We start from the raw sequence: 20,704 nt of genomic DNA on the forward strand, positions 1-20,704 counted from the left end.
CTTCTGCAGGCAAGCCAATTCTGAATCCACCTGGCCAAACTTCCCTGGATCCCATGTCTTCTGACTTCCACAATAAGCCCACCGTATGGAACCTTGTCAAATGCCTTACTAAAATCCATATAGATCACATCCACTGCACTACCCTCATCTATATGCCTGGTCACCTCCTCAAAGAACTCTATCAGGCTTGTTAGACACGATCTGCCCTTCACAAAGCCATGCTGACTGTCCCTGATCAGACCATGATTCTCTAAATGTCCATAGATCCTGTCTCTAAGAATCTTTTCCAACAGCTTTCCCACCACAGACGTAAGGCTCACTGGTCTATAATTACCCGGACTATCCCTACTACCTTTTTTGAACAAGGGGACAACATTCCCCTCCCTCCAATCCTCCGGTACCATTCCCGTGGACAACGAGGACATAAGGATCCTAGCCAGAGGCTCTTCAATCTCTTCCCTCACCTCATGGAGCAGCCTGGGGAATATTCCGTCAGACCCCGGGGACTTATCCGTCCTAATGTATTTTAACAACTCCAACACCTCCTCTCCCTTAATATCAACATGCTCCAGAACATCAACCTCACTCATATTGTCCTCACCATCATCAAGTTCCCTCTCATTGGTGAATACCGAAGAGAAGTATTCATTGAGGACCTCGCTCACTTCCACAACCTCCAGGCACATCTTCCCACCTTTATCTCTAATCGGTCCTACCTTCACTTCTGTCATCCTTTTTGTCTTCACATAATTGAAGAATGCCTTGGGGTTTTCCTTTACCCTACTCATCAAGGCCTTCTCATGCCCCCTTCTTGCTCTTCTCAGCCTCTTCTTAAGCTCCTTTCTTGCTTCCCTATATTCCTCAATAGACCCATATGATCCTTGCTTCCTAAACCTCATGTATGCTGCCTTCTTCCACCTGACTAGATTTTCCACCTCACTTGTCACCCATGGTTCCTTCACCCTACCATTCTTTACCTTCCTCACCAGGACAAATTTATCCCTAACATCCTGCAAGAGATTTCTAAACATTGACCACAGGTCCATAGTACATTTCCCTGCAAAAACGTCATCCCAATTCACACCCGCAAGTTCTAGCCTTATAGCCTCATAATTTGCCCTTCCCCAATTAAAAATTTTCCTGTCCTCTCTGATTCTATCCTTTTCCATGATAATGCTAAAGGCCAGGGAGCGGTGGTCACTGTCCCCCAGATGCTCACCCACTGAAAGATCTGTGACCTGACCCGGTTCATTACCTAGTACTAGATCTAGTATGGCATTCCCCCATACTGTGACAGGAATCTGTCTTGGACACACTTAACAAACTCTGCCCCATCTAAGCCCTTGGAACTAATTAGGAAAGATTTGGTATGTTAAAGTTAAGCAACAGAGGAGACTGAGGGGAGTCTTAATTGAGATGTACAAAATACGAGGCACTAGATAAAATTATAATTGAAATAAAAGGGGTCACAAGTAAGTGGGCATATTTTTAAAGGGTAGCGGGAAGATGGCGAGAAATCTTTTCACTTTAAGTGTGGGATTTTTTCTTCAAAAAGCTGGTACAAACCCTCACTAGTTCTAAACAGGACTTAGATGTGTACTTGAAGAGCAACAACTTGCTGAGCTCAAACCAGGCCCTGGAAAATAATATTGTGCTGGGGTGGCATTTTTCGATTGCCATGGACATGATGAATCAAAATGGTCTTTTTATGTATCATTAATTTTCTACCATCCTCTACAGTTGCCAAACCTTCACAGTTTGGGAGTTCACTATGGGGCAAGGTAAGGTCTCTTACTTGGGATTCAACAAACAAGTACTTACACAACACATGAAATGTCAGAGGAACTCAGCAGGTCTATGATGCTGCCCGAGCCACTGACTTTCTCAGACAATGTGTATTGCTTCAAATTTTGGTATCTGCAGACATCTGTGTCCCCAAAAGGAACTATTTGATTAAGATAACAAGATACAGGTAGAAAAGGTAAACTAGAAAAAAATGGAGGTGCTTGCCTTATTCTCAAGAAATACCAAGACAGAAGGTCATGTTTTAGGTGCATAGAGTTTAAGTGGGACATCCCATAGAGAACCACATCATTTTAGACATCAACCTATGAACTACACTGGTTTGGAAAAGTGCCATGGCCATTTAGCATATGTTAAGAGGTAAATTAAGGGCAAGTCACGTTGACTGGTCTTGTAATTCTTAGATTTTACAAGGTTAGGTTGTGAAAAAGAGATATCCAAGGTTACAGAAGGTGTTTGTTGATGGAGTAGACAGAAGGCCCATCATCCGGTTCAGGATTGGGGAAGTTGAAATCTCAAACCTGGCACAATCTGCAGATTAGATTAGGCAATTTTAAACTGAAACTTCTCCCTGGAGGCTGCAGATGCCAAGACAATTGCAACTTCCAAGACTATGAGCAATTCCATTTACAGAAATTTAAAAAATTTATTGGAAATAATCAGCAGGTTAGGCAGCATCTACGGAGAGGAAACAGCTTATTTTTCAGTTCTAATGACAAGATCATCAACTTTGACAAAATGAAGGTAAATATCACTGTGTTGAGTTTCTTCATGAGAGACATGAACGAGGAAATGCATTTCAAATATGTTCGGATGTCGGCAGGAAGATTTGACAATTTGGTTCATCGTCTCCAACCATTTATTTCGCATCAGTGTACAGACATGGAGGAGAAAAGCAACCGGAAATGCGTACGAGGAAATACGATGCTACCAAGCTGACCAATCACAGTTGTTGTGGTCTGCATCGCCACGACACGTGAGTTACTTTTTTTGGGGAGGAGCACGTCACCCTACGGCGTACATTTGACACAGAAGTATAAATCAGGCTTGAGAATACGAGAGAGGTCCCCCCCCCTCCCCGGATAGGATGCCAGGCCATCACGAGGTTAACCCCCAGCATTTCTGCTGGTAGCCATTCTCAGCTGGGTAAACTGGAGCATTGTGTGGTTAAGTGCCTTGCTCAAGGACACACATGCTGCCTCGGACGAGGCGCAAACCCACGACATTCAGATCGCTAGTCCAACGCCCTAACCACTTGGCCACGTGCCACCAGAGAAGCTAAATAGCTCATTCTTATCTCCAAAAAGGAACACAAAAAACACTTGGACTATACTAACTATTCAACAGACTCCAACTCATTTACACTCAGTGGCCACTTTATTAGGTACATCTGCTCATTAATGCAAATATCTAATCAGCCAGTCAGGTAGTAGCAACTCAATGCATAAAAGCATGCAGACACGGTCAAGAGGTTCAGCTGTTGTTCAGCCCAAACATCAGAACGGTGAAGAAATGTTATCTAAGTGACTTTGACCATGGAATGATTGTTGCTGACAGATGGGGTGCTTTGACTATCTCTGAAACTGCTGATTTTCTGGAATATTCATGCCCAACAACCTGTAGAGCATGTAGAAAATGGTGTGAAAAGCAAACAAACAAAAATGTAGTGAGTGGAGGTTCTGTGGGTGAAAATGCCTTGTTAATAAGAGAGGTCAGAGGAGGATTGCCAGACTGGTTCAACCTGACAAGTGACAATAACTCAAATAACCACATGGTACTACAGCAGTGGTGTTCAGAAGAGCACCTCTGAACACAGATCACGTTGAACCTCAAAGTGGATGGGCTACAGCAGCAGAAGACCACAGTGGTCCACTCCTGTGCCGAATGAAGCCGCCAGTGAGTGCATAGTCCTATTCCAACTTGGATATTTTCCTATTTTCTATGTAAGAAACTAAAATGTCAATTTCACACAGACGTTTTAACATTTCTCTGGTGGAAATTTGATCTTACACGATTGGAGTTCGTACCCAAGTTTCAGCCTGGTCTGATAATGAAATAGTTTTCACCATCTAGCACAAACAACGTGTTCATTTTCACAATCACATTATATGGATTATCATGCATACTTATGTTAAGACTTGGGTGCTGTTATATAGACCCAGAAATGCAATGGTGATACTCAGTGGATAGTATTTAGCCGGAGGCAATGACTCGAGTACAGTGCTGTCAAAATCGTGGTAAAAGAAAAACATTTTTTTTAAATTCAGAGATACAGTATGGTAAGAGGCACTTATGGCACAATGAGCCCACGTCACCCAATTACACCCACATGACCAGTTAATCTACTAACCCATACGTCTTTGGAAAGTGAGAGGAAACGGGAGCACCTGGAGGAAACACGTGGTCACAGGGAGAACATGCAAGCTCCCTGCAGAGTGGCGGGATCGAGCCTAGGTCGCTGGCGCTCTCATAGCATTACAATAACCACTACACCACCATGCTGCTCCATGTGTTCAATTTCTCCAACGGGTTCAACAGTGGCTACTAAATTAGTGCATATCCTGCGGTACAGACATGCAGACAGCTCCGCAATAACACTTCCACTGCAGAAATAATTTCAATCCATTTTTATTGCCTTTCTTGATGCTATGTAGAACTTCATTCAAGTGGCTGCCCCAGGCAGAAGAGTTACCACTTCCCCACGCAGCAATGAAACAAAGCAGCTGACTCTCCTTTCAAACTCCTCCGTTTTTCCATTACCACCTTTGATCACTGACAGTCCTCCTTTGTTGCACTCCATTCACACTTCCTGCCTGTGGAGCTAGTGGTTATCTTCTCTCTTCCCTCTATCATTAGCAAATTGCTTAAAGCAGCAAACAACAGCTTTTGAGCATCTGTCTCCTTTGACGCTGTGTCTGACCATAAACATATTCAGAGCACGTATCTTGTTTCCACTTCCAAGAAGAAAGTCTCTCATCGGATGAGGGATCACTTAAGAGGCTGCTTCAAATCGAAAAGCCCCGTCCCACCACGGACCACTTTCCCTACCACCAGGCAGGCTGATGGAGACTTCAGTTCATCATGAGAGCCTAAAAGAAAGAGAGATAGGGAAAGAAACACAATTTAATAGATAAGAATGTCGAAGTCGGCAGCTTATTTACTGTTACTTCTTAAAGTACAACCAGCTTGTCCAGATGCAGGTACAGTGGCATGCAAAAGTTTGAGCACCCCTAGTCAAAATTTCTGTTACTGTGAATAGTTAAGTGAGTAGAAGATGAACTCAAAAAGTCATAAAGTTATGAAACATTCTTTTCAACATTTTAAGCAAAATTAGGGTATTATTTTTGTTTTGTACAATTTCAGAGTGGGAAAAAAAGGAAAGGAGCAGTATGCAAAAGCTTGGGCACTCCGAGAGATTTGAGTTCTCAGATAACTTTTACCAAGGTCTCAGACCTTAATTAGCTTGTTAGGGCTATGGCTTGTTCACAGTCATCGTTAGGAAAGGCCAGATGATGCAAATTTCAAAGCTTTATAAATACCCTGACTCCTCAAACCTTGTCCCAACAATCAGCAGCCATGGGCTCCCCTAGGTGGCTGCCTAGCACTCTGAAATTTAAAATAAATGATGCCCACAAAGCAGGAGAAGGCTATAAGAAGATAGCAAAGTGTTTTCAGGTAGCCGTTTTCTCAGTTTGTAATATAATTAAGAAGTGGCAGTTAACAGGACCGGTGGAGGTCAAGTTGAGGTCTGAAAGACCAAGAAAACTTTCCGAGAGAACTGCTCGTAGGATTGCTAGAAAGGCAAATCAACATCCCCCTTTGACTGCAAAAGACTCAGGAAGATTTAGAAGACTCTGGAGTGGTGGTGCACTGTTCTACTGTGCAGCGACACCTGCACAAATATGACCTTCATGGAAGAGTCATTAGAAGAAAACCTTTCCTGTGCCCTCACCACAAAATTCAGTGTCAGAAGTTTACAAAGGAACATCTAAACAAGCCTGATGCATCTTAGAAACAAGTCCTGTGGACTGATGAAGTTAAAATAGAACTTTTTGGCCGCAATGAGCAAAGGTATGTTTGGAGAAAAAAGGGCGCAGAATTTCATGAAAAGAGCACCTCTCCAATTGTTAAGCACGGGGGTGGATCGATTATGCTCTGGACTTGTGTTGCAGCCAGTGGCACGGGGAACATTTCACTGGTAGAGGGAAGAATGAATTCAATTAAATACCAGCAAATTCTGGAAGCAAACATCACACTGTCTGTAAAAAAGCTGAACATGAAAAGAGGATGGCTTCTACAACAGGATAATGATCCTAAACACACCTGAAAATCCACAATGGACTACCTCAAGAGGCGCAAGCTGAAGGTTTTGCCATGGCCCTCACAGTCCCCTGACCTAAACATCATCGAGAATCTGTGGATAGACCTCAAAAGAGCAGTGCATGCAAGACGGCCCAAGAATCTCACAGAACTAGAAACCTTTTGCAAGAAAGAATGGGCAAAAATCCCCCAAACAAGAATTGAAAATCTCTTAGCTGGCTACAGAAAGTGTTTACAAGCTGTGATACTTGCCAAAGGGGGTGTTACTAAGTACTGATCATGCAGGGTGCCCAAACTTTTGCTTCAGGCCCCTTTCCTTTTTTTGTTATTTTGAAACTGAAAAGACGGAAATAAAAAAGTAATCTTGCTTAAAATATTAAAGAAATGTGTCATCTTTCACTTTATGCCTTTTGGAAATCAGGTCATCTTTTACTCATTTAGCTATTCACAGTAACAGAAGTTTTGACCAGGGGTGCCCAAACTTTTGCACGCCACTGTAGCTCACTTTGGTATAATATTAAAGCACACTAAATGCTCGAAGTCAGCAGCTCAGGCAACACCTATAGAGAGGAATTAAGAGACAATGTTTTGGGCTGAGACCCTTCATAAGGACTCATGAAGCGTTTCAAGCCGACGCATACTCTCTTTATTCCTCTCCATAGATACTGTCTAACCTGCTGAGTTCCTACATCATTTTGTATGTGTTACTCTGGATTTCCATCTGCATAATCTCTTGTGCTTATACAATTAAGGGCTTTTATGATTAACAATAACATGGTAGTCTTGACAACAAGGGGCACTCCTTATAAAGGAAACAAACTAGTCGTGAAAATGATTTGTTCACTGAACCGTTGGTGGAACTGAGCCACATTTCTAATCCCACACTTGACATGGAAAGTGCTTAGTATTATCCACACTCAAGCTGCCGTGCTCAGTTGCAAGTTATATACAGATCTCTCACCTTCAATAAAATATTTAGGGAAATATCATTGAAAAAAAACTCTCACTGAAAATCCAATCCTTCCAAGTGGACAGTCACTTTCAAAATTTCTTTTAAATTTCAGTATTTTCTACCAGCTCAAGAACTACAGTCACCCCCTAAAACATGGACGGTGGAAGCAATTAAATGGTTTGACCCACAGCTCACAGGGATGACTGAAAGAAGTTCCATCATTCTATTCCAATATTGATCCAATCACCGCCCCTTTTTTCTTTTCTCTCTTACTCACTCACTCATATAAGATGGTAGTTCACAGGTCTGGAGCAGAAAGCTGAGGGGCAAAGTGCTTTTTTTTAAAAAGAGAGGTTAATTTTATTTGTCACATTTACATTGAAACATACAGTGTAAAGCATTGTTTGTATCAAATCAAACCAGTGAGAATTGTGCTGGGGGGCAGCCCACGAGTGTCACCAACATAGCATGCCCACAACTTACCAAAGCTAACTTGTACGTCTTTTTGAAACCGGAGCACGCAGAGGAAAGTCACTTGGTCATGGGGAGAATGTACAAAATCTTTACAGGCAGCGACAGGAATCAAACCGTGATCAGTGAATGCTAGCATTGTAAAGCAACTGCGCTAACTGCTTACAGTACTGAATTGTGCTTCAGCTGATATGGAATGTCGGAGATACAGCTCTTTGATTAGTCAGTCTCAACTCGTGGCTTGAAGAGGCTTGATCTGTGGCCCAGACACTATTCTATCCCCTGATAATTACACCAAAAAAACCCTAAATTGTTTGCTCATGACATGGGTTAATAATGATTAGAGGACTAGTAAGACGAGCAGTAAGTAGCAGCCTTGCCAACAAGGCCCACACTTCATAAAATTAGTATAGAGAGTAGCAATTAATTTACAACACTAATAACTCAGAGAATTGGAATAATAAACCAGAGAATAGTTCCAATTCCACAGTTCAAAGTAAATTTATTATCAAAGTACATGTATGTCACCACATACACTCTGAGATTCGTTTTCTTGTGGGCATATTCAATAAATCCAAGAAACATCATAAAATCTATGAAAAACAAGAGAAAATCTGCAGATGCTGGAAATCTGAGCAACACCCAAAATACTGGAGGAACTCAGCCGGCCAGGTAGCATCGATGGAAAAGAGTACAGTCAACGTTTCGGGCCAAAACCCTTTGGTGGGACAGATCAATGAAAGACCGTATCCTACAGGATGGACAATCAATGAGCAAAAGACAACAAATCCATCATCAGATTTCTGAACGGTCCATGAATTCCACCTCACCTTTTTGCACAATTTATTTTTTTAATATTTCCTATTGTGACATATTATTGTAACTTGTTATGCCTTGCATTGTATTGTTGCTGCAAAACAAAAAAAATTCACCACATGCATCAGCGCTAATAAACCTGATTCTGATTCTAAGTATTGAGTCTATGTAGACAATGACCAAGAGAATGTGATTACACTCTGTTGTTCCAAGTGGCTTCAGCTGCCTGACTTGTAACTGCAGCTGTTTTGCTGACATGAGATGTTAAATACTTTGCAAGAGCTAAAATGTGGACTGTGCTCATGTAATTTCTTGCTTATTTCCTGCAAAGCTTTTCTCCCCCATCTCTTCACATTATTGAAAACTGTCAACTAGCACCTAAAGCTGTCCAGTTCCTTACTCCATCGATCAACCGAAGGATGAATTGTCTTTTAAGTATTTAAACTACAGTCTTGTTTCACTTTGATAAAAAGCCATTCAGATTTCTCAGACAGAAATGAAAAAGACACAATTGTCAAAATGCATTTTACAACTATTTTAAACCACTTCAAATTTTACTTCCTTAATTAAAAAATACCACCTCAAAATGAAACAAGAAGCAGCAGCAGCAACAGGCTATTATGGTATCTTGTGTCCATGAAGCCTTTCAAGATCATGGCCTCAGCTTCATAACCATCTTACCTAGCATAGTTGCTTGTTTCAAGAACTTGTAGCTGGTTTCAAAAGTCATCTGCTGAAGGGGCGAGGAGCTTGACTGAATGCCAATGCGGTTAAATGGCTTGTATGATCCGTCAAAACACATGTAGTCCGCCACAAGGGAAAGGTGTCGAGGGTCCACTTGGATACCTGTGCAAGATCAAGACATGTGATTCCATTCAAAGGAACAGAACACGATCAATGATATTAAGGTACTTTTGATATTAAAAAATCACCAAGGAAAGGCAGCAGCATGTGACTGCAGTATGGAATTGCACCATTGTACAAGAGAATTATTTTTAGTTACTTAGATTTGACCAATAAATTGGCCTGAGTTCCAACATACTCAAGTCATTGTTTCAATTGCACTTAGACAATATTTCCTGTGAACAGACAACTTTAGATCTCTACATCACAGGAACTCTGCATTTGCAGAGGAAGAACGAGGACAGTGGTCACCTGCAGGTATGCTTACGTGCAGCTACAGCGCCAAAACTAACAAAGCTCCTGAATAGGACTTGCTGAGAAGCTGCTTCAGGGTGCACAGTTATAAGAACCAAAAAAAGGCATAATCTCAGCCCATGCACACATCATTTCAAAGTAGATTTATTGGCAAAATACGTCACCATATACAACCCTGAGATTCATTTTCTTGTGGGTATTTACAATAGAACAAATAAATCCATGAAAAACTACCCACAAAGACTTACAATTAGCCAATGTGTAAGAGAAGCCAAACTGCAAATACTGAGAACACAAGCTGCAAAGTCATTAAATGACTTGGATTTGGATACAACATAATTTCCCTAGTAAGAAAGTTATGAACCTTGGAGATCTATGCTTGTGAATGTTAAGTTTTTAAAAAATTTTTGTTTCTCAAGATTGAGGTTGATAGGCTTTTGGATACCTGAGGGAATTAGGCAGAGAAGTGGATAAGACAGAATAATATGAATGTTGGAGCAGGTTCCAGAGCCGCCAGGGTACTGCTGTCCCTGCCGACAGTCTGAAAAGTGGGATTGCTGAAATGGTTCTTCTTCGACTTCCAGATACACAAACGGGTAAATGGATTCTTTCCAGTACATAAACTTCAATTAATTCAATTTTGTGAAATCTGAGAAGTTAAACTAGCAATGCTGTACAGGAAATTTCTAGGGACTGGTGCTTAAATTGGAAGGATCCTCTCACACTTACCGATAAGGTCCAGACACACTTGATAAGGACAAGCCAGCGAACACTGTGAGGGTCATGTTTTTTGACTTCTCCAGTGTGTTCAACACCATTCGCCCTGCTCTGCTGGGGGAGAAGCTGACAGTGATGCAGGTGGATGCTCTCCTGGTATCATGGATTGTTGATTACCTGACTGACAGACCACAGTACGTGTGCTTGCAACACTGTGTGTCCGACAGAGTGATCAGCAGCATTGGGGCTCCACAGGGGACTGTCTTGTCTCCCTTTTTCTTCACCATTTACACCTCGGATTTCAACTACTGCACAGAGTCTTGTCATCTTCAGAAGTTTTCGGATGACTCTGCCATAGTTGGATGCATCAGCAAGGGAGATGAGGCTGAGTACAGGGCTATGGTAGGAAACTTTGTCACATGGTGTGAGCAGAATTATCTGCAGCTTAATGTGAAAAAGACTAAGGAGCTGGTGGTAGACCTGAGGAGAGCTAAGGTACCGGTGACCCCTGTTTCCATCCAGGGGGTCAGTGTGGACATGGTGGAGGATTACAAATACCCAGGGATACAAATTGACAATAAACTGGACTGGTCAAAGAACACTGAGGCTGTCTACAAGAAGGGTCAGAGCCGTCTCTATTTCCTGAGGAGACTGAGGTCCTTTAACATCTGCCGGATGATACTGAGGATGTTCTACGAGTCTGTGGTGGCCAGTGCTATCAAGCTTGCTGTTGTGTGCTGGGGCAGCAGGCTGAGGGTAGCAGACACCAACAGAATCAACAAACTCATTCGTAAGGCCAGTGATGTTGTGGGGATGGCACTGGACTCTCTGACGGTGGTGTCTGAAAAGAGGATGCTGTCTAAGTTGCATGCCATCTTGGTCAATGTCTCCCATCCACTACATAATGTATGTACTGGGTGGGCACAGGAGTACATTCAGCCAGAGACTCATTCCACCGAGATGCAGCACAGAGCGTCACAGGAAGTCATTTCTGCCTGTGGCCATCAAACTTTACAACTCCTCCCTTGAAGGGTCAGACACCCTGAGCCAATAGTTGGTCCTGGACTTATTTCATAATTTACTGGCATAATTTACATATTACTATTTAACTATTTATGGTTCTATTACTATTTATTATTTATGGTGCAACTGTAACGAAAACCAATTTCCCCCGGGATCAATAAAGTATGATTATGACTATATGACTGTGACTATGATTATACTACAGGGAAAGTGTGAGGCTCCCCCGTCACAACTCCTGGGTCACCGGTTCATCAGTGGGGATGTACTTGTGTGTCAGGATGTTGGGGGGGTGGGGGGAGGTTAGCAGATGTAGTCCTCAACAGGAATGCTAGACCCCACAAAGTCTCAAAACAACAGGTCAAACACAGGCATGGAAACCTCCTTCTGCTTTACTAACTACTGTCTTCACACAGCTGATGAATCACTGCTCCTTCAGGTTGAACAAACGCGGCACGATGGTTAGCGGTCAGCACAACGCTTTACAGTCCTAGCAATAGAGGTTAAATTCCCGCCACGGTCTGTAAAGTTTGCACCTTCCCTCTTTGACTACGTGGGTTTCCTCTAGGTACTCTGGATTCCTCCCGCGTACATGGTGATTGTACGTTCTAGTACCAATTGTTTGGTGACAGTAAAGTATAAAGTACATTCCAAAAGTGTTACTAAGTTGTGGGCTGATATGTTGGGGGACACTTGTGGGCTGCCCCCAGAACACAATTGAACTATGTTGGACATTGACACAAACAATACATTTTTCACTATGTTTCTATGTACGTGCGACATACAAAGCTATATTGTAACACTTTAAAGATGCACTGAAATCTACAAGAACATACATTGGGTGGGGGTGGGGGGTTTCAGTGTCCATCGGCAAGAGTGACTTAGTTGCATCATCACCAATTGCATCAGCCAAGTCATTTACCATGTACACTGGCACTTTGTCCCAAATGATAGTCCCATTTGTCTGCGTTTGACCCATCTCATTCTAAACCTGTCTAACTGTCTTTATTTTTGCTTCTGAAACTGCCTCAACCTCCTTCCTCTGGTTGCTCAATGCATATACTGACCAGCCTCTAAGTAAAAATTTGCTCTTATTAAATCACTCCCCTTTATTTTAAAACTATGCCCTATACTTCTTAACTTCCTAGGAAAAAGTCTATGTGTATTCACCCTTATGCACCTTTATAAAATCACACCTCATTTTCCTGTGCTCCTGGCCTCCCCAAACTCTCTCTAAAACTCAGTCCCTTGGTCCAACAAAGTCCTCATAAATCTCCTCCATGTTCTTTCCACCTTAATGAGACCTTTCTGATAGCAGGATGACCAAAATCGAACACTATGCCGGATTGGAGTTAGAGTTGGTCTATTATTGTCACATGTACCAAGATACAGTGAAAAGCTTGTCTTGCACATTATTTATACAGATCAGATCGCTTTGAGATAGAACAAATGAAACAATAATAATGCAGGATAAAGTGAAACATCTACAGAGAACATTCAGATGTCCTAATAAAGGACCCGAAATGTCAGCTGCTTATTCCTCACCATAGATGCTGCCTGACCTGCTGAGTTCCCCCTGCATTTTATGTGTGTGTTATTTTGGATTTCCAGCATCTACAGAATATCTTGTGTTTAAAGAAAGTGCAGAGCAGGTGAAAAAAAAAGGTACCAGATCATAAGGAGGTAGAGTGTGAGGTCAGCAGTCCACCTTACTGCGCCAGGGAACCATTTAATAGTCTTATTACGGCAGGATAAAAGCTGTCCTTGTCTCTGGGGACAAATGCTTTCAGGTGTTTATATCTTCTGCCCAATGGAAGAGGGGACAAGAGAGGGCAAAGAGCAAAGCTGGTAAGAGTAGGGAACCCTGGATGGTGAGGGATATTGAAGTTCTGGTCAGGAAAAAGTAGGCATGGATTAGGTATAGGCAGCTGATGTCAATTAAGTTCCTGGATGAGTATAGGGCATGCTGGAGTATACTCAAAAGGAAATCAGAAGGGCAGTGTTTGTCTGTCTCTGTCGTGTATAGATTATGGAATCATGAATCCATTTGTGTATTCAACTGTGTATCTTTCCATTTACTATGAATGCCTTCAAGAAAATGAAATCACAGAATAGTAAATGGTAACATATATGTACTTTGATAATAAATTTTCTTTGAACAGTAGGAGAATTAGAAGGATCTTATAGAAGTGTAAGGGGGTTTCGACTTTTATGTTACTGCAGAGGCTAATTAAAATGGTGTCTTTGTTATGTTAATGTTGGGAATGCGGCTTTGTTGTGTTAGATGCTGAGAAAGTTTGCGCTAGCAGCTGTTTTGGTTTAGAGGGTGATAAGAGGGTGCTATTAACCAATTGGGATAATTGTTATGGTTTTGGTGTATTTGAAGATACTGTATGTGCAGGGTTTTGGGGCAGAAGGCGGGAGAGCAAGACAGAGGATGGATGATGTGCTATGATGTCCGCTAACGGGGTCGGACCCCGAGGAGGGCGTTCGGCGAGGAGACGGAGACGGACTTGTGTGGAGCATCTGATGGACCACCGTTGTTGGTCTCAGGCGGCCGGTCGAGGTGGTCCGAGGGGTCGCAGGGTGGAGAAGAAGGTCCTTGAGCTCCAACGGTTTTGGGCATGAAGAGATTGAACTTTGATAAGTGTGGCACCTTTTATTTTCCTTTTATATTTTATTCTCTCTTAATTATATAGTTCCAGTAATATCTATAAACTGTAAATCATTTAATTGCATCTGGTGTATTGTCTGTTGATTGGGTGGGGTGGGGTACATCACACAGCATCCACACAAACTAGTTATCCAGTTTGGCGGGGCCGAGGCTATTTCCCTAGACGACAGCGAGCCGAGCGACCCTGAGGGTGGCCGGGGGGGCTACAGAAGTATATAAATTCATGAGGGACTTCAATAGGGTCAATTCACAGTCTTTTCCCAGGATTGGGGAAGTCAAGAACTAGGTTTAGGGTGAGAAGGGAGAGATTTAATAGAAAGTTCAGGGATAAACTTTTCACCCCGAGAGGTTTCAGTATATGGAACGAGTTGCCAGAGGAAATGGTTGAGGCAGGCATATTACAAACATTTAAAAAAGGTACTTGGTCAGGCACGCGGATAGGAAAGATTTAAGAGGATATGGTACAAACATGGGCAAACAAGGCTAGCTTAGACAGGAATCTCGGTTGGCAAACGCCGCTTGTGTCGAAGTGTGAATCTGTTTGACTCTATGACTGAAATAAATTAATAGTTAGGAAATGGACTGAGAAATGCATACATTATGGGTTAGCAGCGAGCTTGTTCAATGGCAGTGAGTTAAATGATCTAATCTTAGCAGTCAGAGAGCAATCATACAACTGTCTTCCAAGTTAATTTTCACCAATGATCACTCTGGTAAACAGCATAGTGAATGACTTGTGAAAAATGGTGGATGTAGATACTACTGCATTACATCAGGAAGACAGCACCAACGAATAACGCAACCAAAGGCGACGTCCTTCAGACAGTTCATGAACCTACTTCTTTTGCTACTACTGTACTTCTTTCAAATATGATACTGCTACTATTGGGACCTGTGATTTACATTTTGGTAACACACATCAAAGTTGCTGGTGAACGCAGCAGGCCAGGCAGCATCTGTAGGAAGAGGTGCAGTCGACCTTTCAGGCCGAGACCCTTCGTCAGGACTAACTGAAGGAACAGTGAGTAAGGGATTTGAAAGTTGGAGGGGGAGGGGGAGATCCAAAATGATAGGAGGAGGGGGAGGGATGGAGCCAAGAGCTGGACAGGTGATAGGCAAAAGGGGATATGAGAGGATGATGGGACAGGAGGTCCGGGAAGAAAGACAAGGAGAGGGGGGTGACCCAGAGGATGGGCAAGAGGTATATTCAGAGGGACAGAGGGAGAAAAAGGAGAGTGAGAGAAAGAATGTGTGCATAAAAATGAGTAACAGATGGGGTACGAAGGGGAGGTGGGGCCTTAGCGGAAGTTAGAGAAGTCGATGTTCATGCCATCAGGTTGGAGGCTACCCAGACGGAATATAAGGTGTTGTTCCTCCAACCTGAGTGTGGCTTCATCTTTACAGTAGAGGAGGCCGTGGATAGACATGTCAGAATGGGAATGGGATGTGGAATTAAAATGTGTGGCCACTGGGAGATCCTGCTTTCTCTGGCGGACAGAGCGTAGATGTTCAGCTAAGCGGTCTCCCAGTCTGCGTCGGGTCTCGCCAATATATAAATTTACATTTTGGTGGTGTGTTTTTGGGCCGACTGAGAGATCTGACGCTTTGCTGACTCCAAGGGTGTTCAATGAGGTTTGAAGCAGTGTGTGCACAGCTTGGAGGCCAAGAGGGACGGGGCACAAGCCCATGAATGACCCCATCTGTCACCGATCTCACCAATTAAAGCACCAAGCAAGACTGAAATCAACGAGGACAAGAGCACTGTCTGCTTGCATGTGACCAGTCTCCCTCTCTCCCGGTGAGATCGGCAACAAACGGAGTTGATCATGGGCTCACTGCTGGAGGAAGATGTCCATGTTTGACCGGTGTCTCTCTCTCTCTCCCCCTCTCAGTTGAAGCTGCCGGAGGGTGGTGCCTGATCCTTGGGTCTTGGGCAAGGTTTAACTAATGCAGTTTGTGGACTGAACTCTGTAGTCCATGTTATGATGTGTTTCTGGTTTCTCCTTTTTCTTCCCTTGCCATTTTGTGCGATTGTGATTGGGGTGGACTGGCTCTGCAGCCTGCACTCAACAAACGACATTAAATTGAAATGAACTGAACACTCCTAGATTGTTTCCATGAGTCTATGGTTTGAAGTTTGAGACTTTCTTTTACCGTGCCCATGGTCTGTTCTTTATCAAATTACGGTATTGCTTTGCACTGTTATAACTATATGTTATAATTATGTGGTTTTTGTCAGTTTTAGTCTTGGTCTGTCTTGTGTTTCTGTGATATCATACTGGAGGAACATTGAATCATTTCTTACTGCATACATTACTAAATGACAATAAATGAGGACTGAGTGTCCTCATAATTTAATCTAAAAAAAGTTTTACATTCTTTGTTTTTCACGCATTCGCAAGATTTGTTCTTTTTTTTTGCATGTTTGGTGTTTGAGTTGAATGGGTTCCATGATGCTTCTATGTTTCATGACTGTGGGAAGACAAATCTCAAGTCTGTATACTGCATATGTACTTTTTTTAATAAAGGTACTTTGAACTTTTTGAACTTTATCTATTTAATTAAAAGTATTATTGTGCAATAATTAACCCCATTAAAAGCTACACTTCAACAGATAGTTGAGCAGAAGCAAAAGAAGGTGGCAATTAACTCTGACAACTGTAGCTTGCGCACATATCATCCAGCGTGGAACTGCTCAATACAGCTTTAGTGAGTCTCAACCCAGATTATAGAATGTAACATTAACCTTTTTATAATCTCCCTAGAGAAGACTGGAAACAGCAAAAGAAATTTTCTAGTGACAGAGAATGATTTTAATTGCCCATTGCCATCCAGGCATCCTGATATAGAGTATACAAGTGGAGACTGTACATGTCTGGGCTCGTAAAAGGATTCCTTACCCCGTTAGTTAATTATGGTGACTGCACAGTGGATAAACTATCTCATTGGTAGTGGCACAGTAGTAGATTAATGACAGACTGAGTTCAATCGCACATAGAACTTGAGAAATATAAATTCGGCTAATAATCTAGAATTTGCAAAGAAAATTTCTCAGTAATGAAGAACTGAAGTCTATTAATTTGTAATAAAAACCCATCTGGTTCACTAATGGTGTTTATGGAGCAAACCTTTCTCTGATCTAGCAATTATATTACTCCCACGTGAGTAATGATTCTTTTGAACTAGCTACCAAACCAGGGCAATTAAAGGATTCGATTTATTTGTTACACATACATTGAAACATAAGAATGCGAAATGCATTGTTTGTGCCAAACAACCAACACAGTCAAAGGATGTGCCGGGCAGCACGCAAGTGTTGCCATTATTCTGGCTCCAACCTAGCATGCCCACAACGTACTAACCCATACCTATTTGGACTGTGGGAGGAAACTGGAGCTCCCAGAGGGAGAATGTACAAACTCCTTACAGACAGAAGGAGGAATTGAAACCTATTCACTGGTGCTGTAAGGCAATAAGCCAACCTCAATACTACTGTGCCGTACTGATTCAGCAGTAGATTTATCTAATAGGGATAGGTTACTAAAATTGTTGGCCTTGTTAGTTCTTCCTGAATCCTAAAAAATATCCACACGTACAATTAAAATTTAGGGCATAACACATAGGAGCAGAATGAGGGTCATTCAACCCACTAGGCCTCCTCAGCCATTTCATCAGGGCTGATCCATTTCCCTTTCAACGCCATTCTGTAAGACCATAATTTGTTTGGGCAAGATGAGATAGGGCCCCTGGTAACTGCAGAGCCACAGCTTTGGCAAAAAGCAGAAAGTCAAAACCAAGTTTCAAAAAACTTACCGTAAACAGCAAAGACATCTTTGATTTCTTTTTCTATGACTCTGAGAGCAGCCTCGATACCATAAGTACTGGCCATAGCGTGGATATCATTTGAATACAAGCGGCTCAGATCCAAGATCTAAAGCACAGGAAACAAAGCAAATCAGAGCCAGCAAGTACAGAATCCCAACTTGAGAACTACATTAAAAAAAAATCACATTAACTAATTGTATTTTGCTCTTATTTATACAAGATTTTTCAGCAAAATCAGAAACGCTGTGGCACGACAAAGGAGTAAGACCATAAGACCATAAGACATAGGAGCAGAATTAGGCCATTTGGCCCATTGAGTCTGCTCCACCATTCAATCATGGCTGATCCTTTTTTTCCTGTCTCCTCTGTTGTGGAGTGGATGAAATCACCGGAGGGATAGAGTTACTGGTAGATAGAAAGCAGCTTCTTTATTCGAATTCGACACAACAAGGTACAGCAGCCATCATACGGATGGAGACGCTTTCGGTAGAAAGGTCTGCTAGCCCAGTGTGGGCTCAATATTTATATGCTAAACACAAAGGGCAATCGCTATTTACCATGTTATAGACAATGCGTAGACAATGCTTCCCTTTGAAGCTACATACAAAAAAATCACACCTTCTGACTTCATCCTTTCCTCCGGACGCCAACATGTCTGGGTTGGTACTCACAGCCTTTAGGAGTGGAAGTCAAATCCACAATACATTTATTTGGTATTTTACGTGCTAACATAGAGGAAAATTAATATTTATAAAGTATAGACAATACTGTCTTCAAAACTACAGCTTTTAGGAAACGCATTGTTGTGAATTCAGTCCACAGTACTTTGTCAAACAGAAGACTGGGGGCCAGAGTCATTTAAGTGTAAATGAATCATCTCCCCAAAAACTCATTCTAACATCCTCCTCAACCCCAGTTCCCGGCCTTCTCCCCATAACCTTTGATGTCATGTTCAATCAAGAACATATCAATCTCTGCCTTAAATACACCCAATGACCTGGCTTCCACAGTTGCCTGTGGTAATAAATTCCACAAATTCACCACACTCTTGCTACAGGAATTTCTCTGCATCTGTTTTGAACGGACACCCCTCTATCCTGAAGTTGTTCCCTCTTGTCGTCAATTCTCCCAACATGGGAAACATCCTTTCCACATCTGCTGTCTAGGCCTTTCAACATTCGAAAGGTTTCAATGAGATCCCCCCACATCTTTCTAAATTTCAGTGAGTACAGACCCAGAGCCATCAAATGTTCCTTGTATGATGACCCTTTCATTCCTGGAATCATCCTTGTGAACCTCCTCTGGACCCTCTCCAATGCCAGCACATCTTTTCTAATATGAGGGGCCCAAAACTGTTCACAATACTCAAGGTGAGGCCTCACCAGTGCCTTATAAAGCCTCAGCATCACATCCCTGCTCTTGTATTCTGTAACAGTAACCTTTTCAGTGACTGAACTGTCCAATGGCTCATGTTTAATCCTGATCTCTAGTGTGATTTGCGTAGAATTTGCATTTTCTTCCTGTGACCACCTAGATTTCACCAGGTGCTCTGGTTTGCTCCCACATCCCAAAGGCACGTGGATTGGTCAGTTAATTGTCCACTGTGGGTTGCTCCTACTGTGAAGGCAAGCAGTAGAATCGGTGAGTAGTTTATGGGAATGTGGGGAGAACACAAAGAGATCATAAGATCAAAGTGGAGTAAAACTATGATTCAAGATTAAAGTTTGAAACGTACAGTAAAATACATAGTTTGCGTTGACCAGAGGGTGTGTTGGTGGCAGCTGGTATTCTGGTGCCAACATAGCATGCCAACAATTCTCGACAGAATAACGCAGAACACAATAAAACACAACAACAGCTCTGTTCCTCCCTCCCACCCGCACACATACAGTCCTCTAACCACAAGAAAGGTGATCTTCTGCCTCCAACGTACTCAGACATATAGACATTAGTGCTCCTCTGTTGAATTCTGAAACGTTCCCGATTCTTAGCCCCAGTGTGCTGTTATCAGCATTTTCTTTGATCTACAGTTCAGCAAACTTTGGTAGTACTGGACGAGCACATTTTCCAGACCAATGGATATTACTCCTTTTACCATCCCAACACATATTTCAATTCTTTTATAAAAGGATGTTGCATAATAACAAATTTTCCATTGAACCCAAAATGTACGAAGGATTTAGAGGGAAAACAGGGCCCCTGCCCAGGGAATATAGCTGGGCAAGTTTGAATGGAGGTCTTAGTAAATTTTAGGGGAGCATGGGGAACGGGGTCCTGGTGTGTTTAAAGGAGTACTGAAACAGCACCTGATGATGGAGGCTGAACAATCAGGATTTTCAAGCAATTGAACAGCAGATTATTGGAGTTTTATTGTAACAAGTACTTGGTGTTTGGCAGAGCTTTGTAGAGCCTGTTTTTGTGCATTCTGGTTATTTTATCACCTCAACACATTGAGGAAGTATAAGGAAAGAACAATAACAGAACAATAAAGTGTTATAGTTACAGCCGAAGTCTAATGCAGGCAGACAACAAGGTGCAAGGCCATGATGAGGAGATTACAAGTCCATCTGATTATACTAGGCATCTGTTAAATAGTTTCCATAGTTCTTTAAAATTTATGTGTAACTAGCCTCCAGTCCCAGCAAAAATACCATTTGATATAGTTTCCTTCACAAGCTGCTTCTTATATTTAAAGAGTTTACTCAGCAGATGGCCAATGATGCCTGTACCATTGACTGCTTGTTGTGAGCTCAGACATCCACTCTCTCGGCATTTGGCTCACTGACAGAGCTGTCAATGGAGACTCCAATATATAAAAAAGATTGGCTTTATTTGTCACATGTACATACAGTGAAATGAGTCGTTGCGCCAATGACCAACACAGTCCGAGGATGAGCTGCGGGAAGCTGCAAGTGTCGCCATGCTTTTGGCACCAACGTGGCACGTCC

The 20,704-nt window shown here is 42.3% G+C and overlaps 1 protein-coding gene across 1 annotated transcript in view; it reads right to left on the reverse strand.

Moving 5' to 3' along the window:
- Positions 1-1,822: 1,822 nt before the first annotated feature.
- polr1a (RNA polymerase I subunit A) overlaps positions 1,823-20,704 on the reverse strand; it is a 185,396-nt gene continuing 166,514 nt past the window's right edge. Inside the window, exons 32-34 of the mRNA XM_063047054.1 lie at positions 17,745-17,862; positions 9,044-9,208; positions 1,823-4,892 (exon numbers count right to left, since the gene is read on the reverse strand). Of these exons, the coding sequence (XP_062903124.1) occupies positions 4,792-4,892; positions 9,044-9,208; positions 17,745-17,862 (384 nt within the window). The 3' untranslated portion in view covers positions 1,823-4,791. The remainder of the gene's footprint in view (positions 4,893-9,043; positions 9,209-17,744; positions 17,863-20,704) is intronic.

This window comes from Mobula hypostoma, chromosome 4 (genome assembly GCF_963921235.1).
Source record: "Mobula hypostoma chromosome 4, sMobHyp1.1, whole genome shotgun sequence".
In the NCBI taxonomy this organism is placed as follows: Eukaryota; Metazoa; Chordata; class Chondrichthyes; order Myliobatiformes; family Myliobatidae; genus Mobula; species Mobula hypostoma.